The sequence below is a fragment of the Carassius auratus genome, chromosome 9 (assembly GCF_003368295.1).
Source record: "Carassius auratus strain Wakin chromosome 9, ASM336829v1, whole genome shotgun sequence".
NCBI lineage: Eukaryota > Metazoa > Chordata > Actinopteri > Cypriniformes > Cyprinidae > Carassius > Carassius auratus.
Window position 1 is genome coordinate 16,982,058 of NC_039251.1, and position 14,989 is coordinate 16,997,046.

A 14,989-nucleotide genomic window follows, 5' to 3' on the forward strand; every position below is an offset into this window, starting at 1 on the left:
AGACTTGAACCATGATCTGTCAATCCTTTGTTGGACGATGAGAACACATTGAACATCAAAGCAAGATTTCTTTCATCATTAATCAAGAACAGCCTTTGAGAAATCTCTAACAATACATAACAGCCCGGATTCACAAACCTTAGTTTTAAGCAACTTTTACAAAAATGCCTTAGAAGAAAACATTACAGGTGTGCATCTTGACACAGAACAATGACACTGACATATTTTAAGATATGTCAGAGCAAAATATTTTCAGTTGAGACAGCTCAAACATGCATTTTAGTCTGGGACTAGCTTAAGCTTTTTCTATGAAACCAGGGGATAAAGTCTTATGAAGCTAAGCAAGCGTTTTCTTTACCAGATGGATTTAATAGAATAAATAAACTTAACAGTGAGCACTGAATCGAGTAGAAATTAAGCAGTGTTTTGTTGAAGGTGAATGCCATTTAGTTTGTGAGGAGTGACAATGCCACCTGCTGCAGCTGGGCTCTGCGCCAAGTGGAAATGACTCACTGTCCAAGCTACGGATGGTTAACCGGCGGCCATTAACACATTAAACATACTGAAGGATGCGCGCACACGCACATCCAGGCCATTAACACATTAAACACTCCACTACGTTTGTGGACGTCCACGCAATTGTTTTTTCCCCCTGTCTATCAGTCCAGTGACTCATGATGACATTCATAATCCTCTCCTTCCCGTGACATCAGCAACCCTCTGGCATCTATTGATTAAAATTCAGAGCTCCTGAAAAACAAAAACACAATGCAGTGTTCTGCGTCCTCAGGAGAGGGGTCTGGTTATTACCAAAAGGACGGAGCTCTGGTTCTCAACTGATGACAAATTAATCTGTCAGCTGGTAGAAGCTACAGTGGCTAAAGATCACTCGAAAATAAATATACTGTCATTTACTCATGCTCATGTCAATCCAAACCTGTATAACTTCATTTCTTTTGCAGAACACAAAAGATATTTGGAAGGATGATGTTAACTTATTAGTTTTGGTGCATATTGGCTTCCAGTGTAAAGGGGTGGCTGGGTATTATGGGTTGTAGACTGACACTTCCAAAGAAAAAAAGAATCATACAGGTTTGAAACTACTTGAAGATGAGTAAATTATGGGACAATTGTTTCTATCAATCAGGCAGATGGTTCAATGACTTGACATTCATTTTCAAGTGTTAATTTGTTCAAAAATATATTAAAATGCAATTAATAAGATGAATGAATGAAATTGCTGTAAAAATAAAATTAATTAATTAATAAAAGTGTTAACTCTTTGGTTTATCCACCAATCCAAAGCCATGTGGCTTGGAAACAAAATACACACACACACACACACACGCGCACACACACAAACAAACAGGAAGTGATATCACCGTGAGAATTAGGACAAGACAAGATTATTTCTGGTTGTAAAAACAGTATCATGTGGTGCAACTCCACAAAAATTTAATGGTATTATGAATTAATAATCCAACACATTTACATAGTTTTACAAATATTATATGCGTTAAAAAATTTTTTAAATTAAATTTCATTACATTGGTCCTGTGTTGTGTCGCACTTGTCCATTTTAAAACTGGATGCTGAAGCAAATCAATTTTAGTACTATTACACACATAAGACTGATGAGCTTCATTCCAAAAAGCTCAGATCAGGCATTAGCTAGCTCATCATTCAAAAAGAATATTGGCACATATGATTAATAAGGCTAAGACCATGTTGTAATTTAGTTTTAAAATGTGTTTTATTCAACAGAAACACAACACACCCAGAGGAGAAAATATCCGTAAAGATACTAAATGACATGCAACATAGCGTCCCATTCAACTGGACAGCTTACTCCAGCAGCACAGTATTTGCATGAAGAAATGCATTTTGGGGAGTGTAGGAACAAAACAGAAGCCATTGACACTATTAGAAGTCAGTGTATCAAAATGATTTTAAAAGTTATATTTTACTTAGAAATAAAATAACTGGTGCTCCATATGCTCTTCTGAAAGAGCCACTGGAGCTCTCTGTCAGTGTGTAATCGTTCGGCTATCATTAGTAAAAGCTGCCAGCTGACCTACCTGGTTCACAGTGACCTTGGTGCTTTTCTTTTTTTTTTTTGCTTTTTGCTCCACACACTAGCAACATGCCAGTTTCATCAGCTTATCACTCACTGCTTTCCACTGAGCAACAGTTGACCCTAAACTAAACATGATGAAACCCAATCTGTACATAAGATTCAACATTTGATTTTGCTTCTGCTGAAGCACAAGTTACTCTCTGGATCGTTCTCATATGACGCTGGAGAACGTTCATCAGGTTTTGCACTTGTGAAGTTCATGCCAACTCAAAAACTTTATTTGCATTAAATTAGAAAAATTTAAAATACAAGGATTTCCACTAGTGGTCTCGGTTATGGACCTGACTGTATGGAAGGAGAAGTCCTTTATTGTTCAGAGATGATATGACAGGGTCACATTGTGTCAATAAGGTTGTTGAAAGAGGGCAAATGACACCCGACTTCTGACCTCTGCCTCCAGATTTTGCCATCCATTCATCTGGTCCTGTCACACTGCGGCCAGTCCAGACAGATAAATGACAGAGGACAGCTTTTAAAAAAAGAAAAAGGATATCCCTCATTTTTGCCCCTCAGATCTGCTGCTGCTAAAGAGAGAATGACAAGCTCACATGTGTGAAATACTGTTTGCAATGGTGATGACGTGAATACTGAGAACAGGGTTAATGTGCCAGGACCAGTTCACCATGACCTATAATATCACCGTGTGCTGCCAAGATCAAAGCAGCATGAAGGCCTTAAAACAAACAGATAAAGCCTCGATCATTAATATTATTACTGAAATAATTGAAAAGTCAATGCTGTAGCTAAATTCCATCTATATACAGTATAAGCTGTGCTAAGAACAAATGCACAAGGTCACCAACGCATTAGACCAGTGACTTTCCAGGATGTTACCAATCATTCATGATTGTAGATATAGTTTTAAAAATATGTATTTTAAGAGTTCACATTAGTGTATTTCCGTATGCCCAACATCCATATAACATAATATAATAAGCTGTATGTCACTCTAAGTCTCTTTTGCTCTCAAAGGCTGCTTGTATTTAATAAAATGTAGTATAAACAGTAATATTGGGAAATATATATATATTAGTGAATGCATTTTAAAAATGTAATTTATTCCTACGATGGCACATTTTCAGAAGTCATTAGCCCAGTATTCAGTCACACAATCCTTCAGAAATCATTTTACCATGCTGATTTGGTGCTCAAGTAACATTTATCAGTGTTGAAAAAAAGTTTTGCTGTTTCTTTATTTTAGCATTAAAGTATTAAAGTAAAAACATATTACCAACCTCAAACTTCTGAACAAATGTACAAATGTCTCAAAATTCTTATGATCTGAATGCAGCTCAGTGAAGGATTCAGTTCTTATGTGAACATAAACCAGCTTTTTCTAAAATGTAAGAATTGAAGAGACTTTTTTTTAAACATCTTAACATTCCGAATTTCAAATTCCCCATAACTATGAAACTGAACTATGAAATCCGCTGCAAGTCTTTTGTATGCATTAATAAGAAAAGACCTGACAATAAAAGCTTTTTTTTTTTTTTTTTTAAATCACGTTCATTTCTTGTAACATCTTTATTGAATTTGTGTGGCATTTTAAACATATTTACAATTATTATTATATTTTTTTTGTTCAGTAAAAATACAAATACAGAGCACAGCTTTGTCAAAATCCACCCACCAACAACTGGGAAGAGTTTTGGCCTGGGCTTCACTCACCATTAAGTCAGTCATGTTACTGGGAGAAAAGAAAAGAAAAGAAATGCCATTCAGGGGCAGCCGGACACCACTGCTGCCATCTAGAGGGGAGGACACATCTCTCACACACACACTCAGATGAGAGCTTTAGGAACTGAGGAACTGAAATGACACGATATAACGTGAAAGACCCTTAAGGGGGCTGATCGATGGCACCCAGCATCCCATCAGTGGTGCTCGAGTCTTCCTGACACACTAATTCTCACAGTTTCTTCATTAACCAAGATGAGAAAATAATTAGCTTTCCTTCTGGTCGACTACGTGAAATCTTCAGTGGATGTGCCATTTTACACACTTGAAGATACAAAACAAACAAAAAAACAACTCGAGTCTGAGAGCATAAGGCTGAGCACATCTTCTAAAGAGACTGAATCAATATTCATTAAAGGTCATTAAAGCAAAAAAAATAAATACAAACAAACAAAATTCTTCAATATGATTGGCTGCAGGTTGTGTTTAATCATCTGATATCAGAAATCTGTCTACCACCACCGTGTTTCAGAAAACATGTCCAGGACTGAATAAGTCATGTTAAAACTCAGAGATATGCATTTGACTAAAGAAGACACATCCAGAAACTGAAATGACAAAAAGCATTCGGGAGTATTCCCAACATCATACATCATGGGCTTAGTTGTTATGCAATGGCATTTCAAATCCTTGCATTGTTTATTTACTCTAGGTTTCTTGTAAAGGGCACACAGTGTGTTTATGAACTCTTAACCCCATATATATAAATCTCTAGCTCGTTGGCTATGATTAGTGGTAAACCTTGGCTGTTGAAAGAATCTGGTCTGGTCTAACAGAGCGGCACGATCGACAAATGAAAACAAATGGTGACTGCCGTGAGCATTAGCATCTAGAGCACTGTGATTTCTCTCCACAAGATACAGTCTCTTCAAGCAGTGATTCATTGTGATGCATAACCAAACACCAGTCCATCCTTTTTTCAGAATGCAGTATGAATGACACTCTGGGCATTCACAATGGATGGAAAAAAAAAAGAAGAAGATGGGAATGGAACGATGCAGAAAGTGAAGGTTTCTGGAATGACGGTGGTGACTGTGTCACAGGCAGCAGCTGTTCGATAGCAGCATGTGTCCCTTTTTACCCCCTAACCTTAACAAAGAGACCTCGGAGAGGCTGTCTGAAGAGAAATCCAGGTGAAAAGAACATTCCTGGTGCCTCTGGCCTAAATTCAGCCTCAGCTGGAGAAAGATTTCACAGGTCACATCCAACATCTGCCATCTGCAGAAGCCCAGCTCAGAGAGTGAAAGGCTCTGAAGGCAGTCTGGTCCAAAAAAAAAAAAAAAAACATTTATCCTACATTTTGATTTAGTGCTGAGCTGATGATATGAAATGCCACCGAATTATAGGGAGAGTGGGGGGAAAAAGAACAAATTAACTTGTTAAAATCCTTCCCCAGTGAGAAACACACATCCATTTCAGAGGGTCTTTTAGTCTGCCAATGCATATACAGTGTGTACGAACATGTCAGACCTGCGGCCACAAGAGAGAGACACATGATCAATCCGGCAGTCTGTCCTTCAGAGAATATATGAGAGAGACATAGATAAAGAGAGATGGGTCTGTTCCAGTCCCCTCCGTTCACTGCAGTCCCATGATTCACGGTCCAGGAGGAGACAGGGGTTGGTGGGTATAGTTCTCTCCTCTCCTTTGCACTGGCAGCTGCTGTCTTTCACAAGGAGGGAGATGTTTAGAAAAGGGGCGAGCGAGGGGGAGAGCGCCCCCCCGGTGAGTCCGCTCTACCGCTGGGTCTCGCTGCCAGGCAGGGTGATGTTGCCCAGGTGCAGGACGGGCAGAGGATGGGCCTCCGTGTTGAACACCCAGTTCTCAAGAGGCAGCAGCTCATCGCTGGAGAAAAGTAGATAGAGATACCTACAGAAACACACACATACGGATCATACAATTGCTGATTGCTAACATGGGTCCCTATTCAAACAGATTCGGCAAAGGGAAACTGCAGAGTTTCAATGACACCAGCAGGTGGCAGTAATGACTAGCTGTGTTTCCACTCCTACTTCCTTTGCAAATCCCTCTGTTTAACTAAGTCACTGCTTTTCACAGTGCTAGCCTTATGCTGACCGTTATTACATTAACAGAAAATAATAACACAAGCACAATGAACTGAACAGCTTCAGCATTGTATTGTTTATAAATGAAATGATTTTTACTTAAGGGTTTCCGCCAGGAAGAAGCTTTGCTGGACGTCATCGTAGGTGGGGTTGGAGGAGTAGACGTCTTTAACACCAGAGAATCCTCCACTTACTCGGCAGTATTTATCTATAGCCTGCAGAAAATGTAGAGAAAGTCTGGGGTCAGAAAGAGCTTTTTTTTAAAGAAATTAATACTTATTCAGCAACGATGCATAAAACATTAAGCAGCACAACTGTTTTCAGCATTGATAATGATTAGAAACGTTTCTTTAGCAGCAAATCTTTGAATAGAGTTTTCTCTATTCAAAGAGAAAACTGTTATTTTAAATTGTAATAATATTTCATAATATTACTCTTTGTACTGTATTATTTTACTGTATATTTTTCAAAAACATACCAACCCCCAATCCTTTGAACAGTGGAGTACAGATATTATTACTTATAATATTATATTTGTCCCCATAAAAGCTAATAATTTTTTTTTTCTGACTGTCCTTTTTTCTGACTGTCCTTGTTCAAGCAAATTTGTGAAAAATGGTGAAGGTGACAGATGATAATCCCAGAACTTTAGATGAACTTTTGATGGTAAAGGTTGTTAAAAGACGCTTGAGTTATGACTATGTCTTTGATTTTTAATTATGCACATATCTAACAACAGACTATTGTACTTAAATTTGATTAAACCATGTAATATCTTGCAGTTTCTAATAAAGTTACCATCCAACTGGTGAGTAACTCAGTCTAGCTCAGTTCCAGATGTACTATTTCCTGTGCTTCAGCTCAGAAAGATTACCTATACAGTATGTGCTATATCAAGTAAAACTCTGCCCTAATCACCACTTTATGACTGCAAATCAAATCAATGCATAACTGTGTACTCACAGTAATGACAAGCCAAAAATAGAATATATACGAAGCTGCTCTATTTTTCTGGCCCTGTTCTCCAGGAACCAATAATGCTTCCATTAGTTCTGTTCCATCCTCTGCAGGCAAGAGTGATGCAAGCCATCTGTGCCAGGAAAACATGGCATGATGTGCTCACCTACCTGAAACAGCTGCTACACTGAGGACTCGCCTCACACGGTTATAACGCAACAGCAGCTGGCCTGATCCAGCCTCCTATTAACCCATTCAACACAGATTCACTCAAGACTTTCAGCTTCATTTCCTCTATTTTGCATTTATATTGCCCTTGGATCATCAAACATCTTAAAAAAACAAAAACACTGATTTAACTACACTGTTGAGTATAAGCTTTAGCAAATCTCAAAACGAATTTCCATTTTTTTCCATACTACACTTTCTAATGTTATGATGCCTAAATTTACATTTAAAACGGCAGCCTTTCGTTTTTTAGGGGTTTATTGTTTTTTTATATAAACCATACAGTTGCATCTAAAAAAATAAAATAATATAATGTAAAAGTTATTTTAAGTAGTTTTTTGTTATTTAATAAAAAAGAGCAAACTTTCTTATATTCTAGATTCATTGCACACAAACTGAAATATTTAAAGAGTTGTTTTGTTTTAATTCTGATTATGACTTACAGCTAAGAAATTTACAAAATATAGTATATCAAAAATTGTTGAATATTTTCTCAAAGATCAAATAAAAGAAAGATTTACAAAACGAAATGTTCAAGATTTCCAAAGAAGGTTTATTTATGCACTAAATACTTGGTTGGGGCTCCTTTTGTATGAATTATTGTTTCAATGCTGCGTGGCATGGAGGCGATCAACGTGTGGCACTGCTGAGTAGTTATTGAAGCCCAGGTTGCTTTGATAGCGGCCTTCAGCTCCTCTGTATTGTTTGTCAGATGTTACTTATCTTCCTCGTCACAATACCCCATAGATTCTCTGTGAGGTTCAGGTCAGGTGAGTTGGCTGGCCAATCAAGCACAGTAATATCATGGTCAGCAAACCACTTGGAAGTGGTTTTGGCACTGTGGGCAGGTGCTAAAGTCCTGGTGCAAAATTAAATCAGCATCTCCATAAAGCTTGTCAACAGATGGAAGCATAAAGTGCTTCAAAATCTCCAAAATGGACCAACACCAGCAGAAGTCATGGCACCCCAAATCATTACTGACTTGTGTGCCTCTTCAGTTTTCCTCCAGACTCCAGACCTTGATTTCCAAATGAAATGCTAAATTTACTTTCATCTAAAGAGAGGACTGTGGACCTCAGAGAAACAGTTCAGTTCTTTTTCTCCTTAACCCCAGTAAAATGCTTCTGACGTTTTTTTCTGGAACAGGAATGGCTTTGTTCTAGGAATGTGACAGCTGTTGCCCTTTTCCTGAAGACGTCTGAGCATGGTGACTCTTGATGCGCTGACTCCGGCTTCAGTCCACTCCTTGTGAAGCTCTTCCAAGTTCTTGAACTGGCTTTTCCTGACAATCTTCCCAAGTCTGTGGTCATCCCTGTTGCTTGTGCATCTTTTCCTACCACACTTTTTCCTTCAGTCAACTTTCTATGAATATATTTTGATACAGCACTCTGTGAACAGCCAGCCCATTCAGCAATGACCTTCTGTAGCATACCCTCCTTGTGGAGGGTGTTGATGATTGTCTTCTGCACAACTGTCAAGTCAGTAGTCTTTCCCATAATTGTGGTTGCATGTTCTGAACTAGCCCAAGAGGTACCCAGTATTTATACTCAATTAATCAAACTAATCAATCTCAAATTTTACATTTAGTTGAAAGCCGTAAGTCGTAACCATCAAAATTAAAACAAAACAAAAAAACTCTTTAAATATTTCAGATTGTGCGCAATGAATCTAGAAAATAAGTTTGCTTTTTTGAATTAAATTACAAAAAATAAAGACCTTTTCCATGATAAAATTTTTACATGCACTTGTGATCTTCATCTTTCAAAATTAATATTAAGACAGTTAATAATGTCATTAGTTTTATCATCAGTTCAAGCGCAAGATTGTCATAGCAAAGTCAGAATTACCTCCTCTCCTAGGTTCACGAAATGGTCATCCATAAAATGCGTTGCTGTTCTGTTGTAAGTAATCTTAAAGATTCCTAAATGCATCTACTTTCGGAAAGCCAAATAAAGTGCTTTTGCTTTCACCTAGATACACACAGCATCTCCCTGACATGGCTGCTGAAACACTAACTGCGGTTACTGAAACCACACCTTCTTTAAGTGAAAATTTGGGCGGCATTATGCAAATATTTCCACATGATGTAGACATGGGGGGTGTTTGAATGAGCCGTTTTAAGGGGGCTTTGCAATGTCTTAACTTTGATAAATATTGTCTCTTTGGATTTAAACCTTTAGTCTTTGCAACTTTACAAATCTTCTTCATACACCAATAGCTTGTAACACTCCAAAAAGAAAGGAAAATTTTAAATGGCATCATAAGACCCCTTTAAACAAATGTAACAAATTGTAACAGCCATTTACTGCTTATCAGTGAATTCCTAGACATAATTACATTATTTCCCACCATAAAAAAACATCTGTGCACGCTATAGCAGTTAAGCAGCAATAATAAAAAAAAAACAGCCCAAATGAAGCAATTCACCTTCAACTGACCTTACTTACTGACCTGATCTTACTCTACATGAGATAAGGTAGAACTGATGAGAAAATCTTAAATAATCTTGCAGATGAGAATGCCCCCCAAACACATGAACAATACCATTAATCTACACAAAGGACAGTGAGAGGAAAACAAAGAAGAGATGGTAAAACCCTGAGATTCTGGAAAGAAAAAGGTACATAGAGAGAGCTGGAAACAGAAAATGATAAAATTAGAAAAAAGGAAAAAAAGAGCTGATAGCAACGAAGGACCTTCTTTGACTGGGAACAAGTGAATTTTATTCTGCTCTCTTTCTCTTTTTACAGAAATGGGAAGAGTGAAAATGAGGGAGTGAAGGAGAGAAAGAGCCCAGGCACCTAGCGGCTCATCAAAAGAAGCCCAATTGCAGTGAAACAGTACTGTACCGGCAGAACAATGACACCCAATCAGAGAAAAAAACAATGATGCTCCATTCTCAAGAGCACTTTGAAATTGTTCTAGAAACACAAACATATTTCCTAAAAACATAGATATATATACAGATATATATATATATATATATATATACACACACAGATATATATATCTGTACTCATCTGTGTGTGTGTTTTTTTGTGAGTATTATGAGTTTTTTTTTAGCATGTTATCCAATAAATGGCAGACTTTAAAAATTTAGTTTATCACAAAAATAAATTAAAACGTGCTAAAAAAAAAAATCATAATACTCACAAAAAAACATACATAGATACATATACATAAATATACAGATATATATATATATATATATATATATATATATATATATATATATATAGATATATATATAGATAGATATTAGGGGTGTAACAATACGCGTATTCGTATTGAAACACCAACTTATATATTTATGTTAGCACGCGCTGAGTGAGCGAGCAGTTCATGCACGGTACGCGGTGGCCAGTGCGTTTAACAGACCAGAAATAGAAGATCCTCCAATAACCAACAGGTCTGGTGTTTGGGTGCCCTTTGGATTACCTTTAAGCTATAATGGTGATGGCAAGAGAGTGGTGGATAAAAAAACAACGGTATGTCGCATCTGCTACATGACAATAGGGTACACCAGCGGGAATAAAAAATAAATAAAATAAAAATAAAAACCCCAGTGGGAATACTTGAAACATGTCAACTCATTTACGCCGACATCACCTTATTGTGTCAGTATCTGGGAAAAGACGAAAAAAAAGGAGAAACATACACGCAACAAACTATCCCCACAGCATTTAGACACCGGTACACCATTATAGCTTACAGGGAATCCAAAGTGCACCCAAACACCAGACCTGTTGGTTATTTTAGGATCTTATATTTCTGGTCTGTTAAATGCATTGGACATTTTGCAACGAGCCTTCAGTGCGTGCTGAGTGAGCGAGCGCCTTAGGGGCCGTTCACATATCGCGCCTAAAACGCATGGAAAACGCTAGTCGCGCCACTTTCTTCTCCTTTCCAAAGTGCTTGGGCAGAAGCGACCCTGAGGCGTCTGCCTTTGCTAAGCAACAATGACGTGCTCTATCCATGAAGACGCGGAAATTTCAGCAAAGGATAAATGGATTTGCAGCTCTAAAAATCGCTTGCAGTAGCTCTGCTACTAAATTTATTTCAAAATTGCAATCCATATACAACTATGATCAGCTGTTCCTTCATCTTGGCTGAGTTTTCAACGTTGTTACGGGAAAGGATGAAGCTGATTGGTTAGTTCTTGTCACATGACCCGCGGTGCGCTTGCGGCATTCTGAAAAGTTGAGATGTTTTTACATTTTGCTGTATCTAAAACGTATCGGACCGAACCGTGAATTTTGTGAACCGTTACACCCCTAATAGATATATATGTGTGTGTGTGTTTTTGTGTGTGTGTGTGTGTGTGTGTGTATACTGTATATCTTTATCAATGGAAAGAGATGCTGACCTGCGCTGCTTCCCAACCCCACTGCCTGTATTTGGGGTCGTGGGTAAATCTCCACATGTACCAGTATGTCTCGATGACCTCAGGCCTCAGGATATAGTATTTCTCATTCTGTCTCACAGCCACTGCTTCCAGCCCACTGTCGAACTTAAAGGCTTCTGGGCCGAGCTTCAGCACTGCAAACGATAAAGGGTTTATGCGTTCAGAACTATTAGTTGAACCTTCAGCTCTCATGGTGCTGTAAACGTGAAACTATCTGTCTGAGAGCCTGTTGTGGCTGAGCTGCAATCCATCAATGTCTTTCAGTCAAGCTGTGTGAAATAGAAATGCCACACTCTGAAAATAACCTGTAGCGTTACCATGGCAACAAAACCATGCTACAAATTAGATTTGAAGTCCAAAGATCTCATGCATTTTTTTTTATACCCTTCATCTCTCTCTTGCCTCCTCACATATTCACTAACCAGTGCGATCGTAGCTTTCATGGCAGGTGTGTGCAATCTCTGCTCCGAGCTGCAGATAGTGTCCAGCTTTATCATCTGGCGACCCATCAGCCCCCAGGGCAAACATGCCCCCAGCAAAGCAAGTCAGGTGACCCATCTTACGCTCCAAGTGGCCGTTTTTCCACTCCCCGATGAAAGTAAGGCCACCATTGGACTTACGGATGAGGTGGCGCTCAATAGCCTGTAGGAAGAGAACGAGAGAGATAATGAACAGAGACAAACTGAAGCAGCACGAAACACAAAAAACTGCTTGCAACCTGCAGCCCTCACCTCGATGGCATCATCGTACGTCTTGCGTGCCTCTGTGTCCGTTTTATCAGACATCAGCCAGGCCTTCAACAGGTACTCATAGAAACTATCACCCAACCCACCTACTGAGGTGTGATCTGCAGAGCAAGAGAGATACACAAGGATAAGCTTAATGAATGTCTGTTACAAAAAAAACTTATTAAACTTAGCCTAATATTACTTATAAAACTAGCTTAATTGGACACCACTACATTTCCAAACTTTGTGAACATGCATTCACCTGGAGCAAAGAAAAGCCTGCTATGATTCTTTTGGTTTCTCTGTTCATGGCTCAGTCTCTTAGTATTCCTGAATGCCGTCATAAAAGTGTATTCAGGCTTGACACCGACCCTCATTAGAATAAAAATGCACAAGTGAGCACATTTTCGCTGGCATTTATTCAGCGTGGACACACACCAGCACACACCTAATCACTTCTAAACACAGCCACTGAGTGTGTGTTCCACTTTGACACAGCTAATGACTCTGCGGAGTGAGTGTGTGTAAAGTGTGAGTGTTTGACAGGCTGGGAGTCATTTGTGCCGGTAATGGCTCGTAATGGGAACCTACAACAGAACATGTAAACAATCTGTGTTGACTTGTCGGAGGGAGCTGTAGAAATTAAGATTAAAATCTTGAAGATATTAAACATGGACAGAAACAAAGAATATTAAAAAAGACACAGTAGATTAGAGCCATGGCCTTATGATTAGCTGATGTCAATGAGGTATGAATCAGAGTTTGAGTCTATTGATCTGTTTGTTTGACCATCTATCTTTCTATCTATCTATGTATCTATCTATCTATCTTGATATAAGCTCGTTAACCCATTTGGGAAACAGACAGGAAACACAATCTCCAAAGGAGAACAGGAAGTGTGAAGTGTGTGGGAGGCAGAGGAGTGTATACTGTACACTTGCTGTATATAGTATCATAGAGGAGTGAGGGAGGAGCCCATTAGCACTGTCACAGCTCATATCTGCCAAGGTTAGGGAGCTGTACTGCGTTCAGCCTGCTGAGAGAGAGAGAGCTAGCAGGGCAAACGTTCAGGAGATAAACTGCCAAAAGCCATTATGGAAGGTCTTTAGAGGAGACCGGGGGTGGAGTACAGATTCAGAGGTGATAATTTACACAAGAGAGGTGTAAACATGCAAGTGACACGGCTAAAAATGGCATCTGCAATAGCTAGTTCAAAAATCAGAGTGAGAACTAAAGAAATCAATGAGGCAGCAACGAGCCAGGAGGCTGAGGCACTTTATGAGCGATCCTTTACAGAGACACCGAGACAAAGTAAAAGATATATTTTATGCTAATGGGTGCGAGGGACTGACCTGGTAGAGGCAAGATGTAGAAGCTGAGATGAATTATTCAACAGGAGAGGAAAAAAACTGAATACAAAGTGTGAGAGAGACTAAGACGTCCAATCACAGGCCACTTGTTAGCAACCCTTACTAGTCCATCCTGCTGCAAGAGGCTGGGCATTTTGGAAAACAGAGGCAAAATTTTTTACATTTTCTGCAGAAATCATCAGTGCAAAAGCAATGTTGCAGGTAATTCCCAAAATGTTGCCATGTGGTTGCCAAGGCATTGCTTACAGTGCCAATTCAAAAGAGCCCAGGTCTCTGTGATATTCCTGTCCCCAGATATGGCTCAGATGGCTCCATAAATTGAAACTTGAGTTTTTGTCATTCTAAGCTAAAAAAAAAAAAAAAAGAAGAAGATTGCTTGAAAGCAATATTACACTTTTCCTCCACACGTCATTTATGCCCCAAGGACAAACAGAGCAGGATGAGTTAGGTTAAGATTTAAGTGATTCTTTGCTTTTCACACATTACTAATAACTAAATCTGGATAGAGTTAGAAAAACGTATAAGAAGAAATAGCTCCGAGAGAATGTGTGGATCTTGACAGGCTGGAGACAACAGAGAGGAAAACAAGCTGTTCAGAGACTGCGAAAGAAATGGAGAAAAAAAGGTAGAGAGAAAGAGGCGAATGTGTGCGAGCAGCACAGAAAGAAATGTGGTAGGATCATAATAAATATAATAAAATAAACATTACCATTGATTATGATGATGAATAATGCATAGATGGTGCAGGCTGGTGTGCACTGAGACAGAGCCAAAAAAAAAAAAACGAACAAAAAAACAAGTGGCAGTGGAAAGATTGATTGAAGCAGAGACGTTTCAGACTCATAAACTCTCAGAAATCCCAGTCAGACTCTCATAAACCGTCTGGGCCTATATTTCACAGCCTCTTCTGGTACGGCTGCCAGTCATCGAACGTCTGGATTTTCACTTCTGCCAATCAAAAACAACTCCCTATGGCCTCCTACTGAAAAGTAAATGTACTCAAAGCCTTTGAAAAGAAAAAAAAAAACTACAGGGTGTATTTGAGTAACAATCAAAGATCCAGGCATGAAATCTCTACAGAGAGGCTTGGCCGACAGCAAGCGGACAGGTCATGGATAGAGAATGACGGGCTGACGAGGAGATGTGGATCTAAAATCTAAAGGCTCCTGGAGGTGATGCAGCAGAAACGTGGAGAGAGAACTTTAAAGGGGTAGTTCACACAAAAAGAAATGCTCTGTCATAATTTAATCACCCATGTGATTAAGCACAACGTCCAAGCTGCTTGTGATACACTATCCCCATTCACATGAACTCTATCGAAAAACTTTATTTGCTTTCAACACAGGATAGAAAGTCATTTG

General features: G+C 38.9%; 1 protein-coding gene across 2 annotated transcripts in view; it reads right to left on the bottom strand.

The window, feature by feature from the left end:
* Positions 1-4,477: 4,477 nt before the first annotated feature.
* Positions 4,478-14,989, bottom strand: part of LOC113108537 (mannosidase, alpha, class 1A, member 2) — an 81,697-nt gene continuing 71,185 nt past the window's right edge. Inside the window, exons 9-13 of one of the 2 annotated variants that reach the window (XM_026271716.1) lie at positions 12,262-12,377; positions 11,953-12,172; positions 11,492-11,664; positions 6,040-6,155; positions 4,478-5,743 (exon numbers count right to left, since the gene is read on the bottom strand). In XM_026271716.1, the coding sequence (XP_026127501.1) occupies positions 5,611-5,743; positions 6,040-6,155; positions 11,492-11,664; positions 11,953-12,172; positions 12,262-12,377 (758 nt within the window). In that variant the 3' untranslated portion in view covers positions 4,478-5,610. The remainder of the gene's footprint in view (positions 5,744-6,039; positions 6,156-11,491; positions 11,665-11,952; positions 12,173-12,261; positions 12,378-14,989) is intronic. The other variant, XM_026271715.1, reaches the window with a different exon arrangement.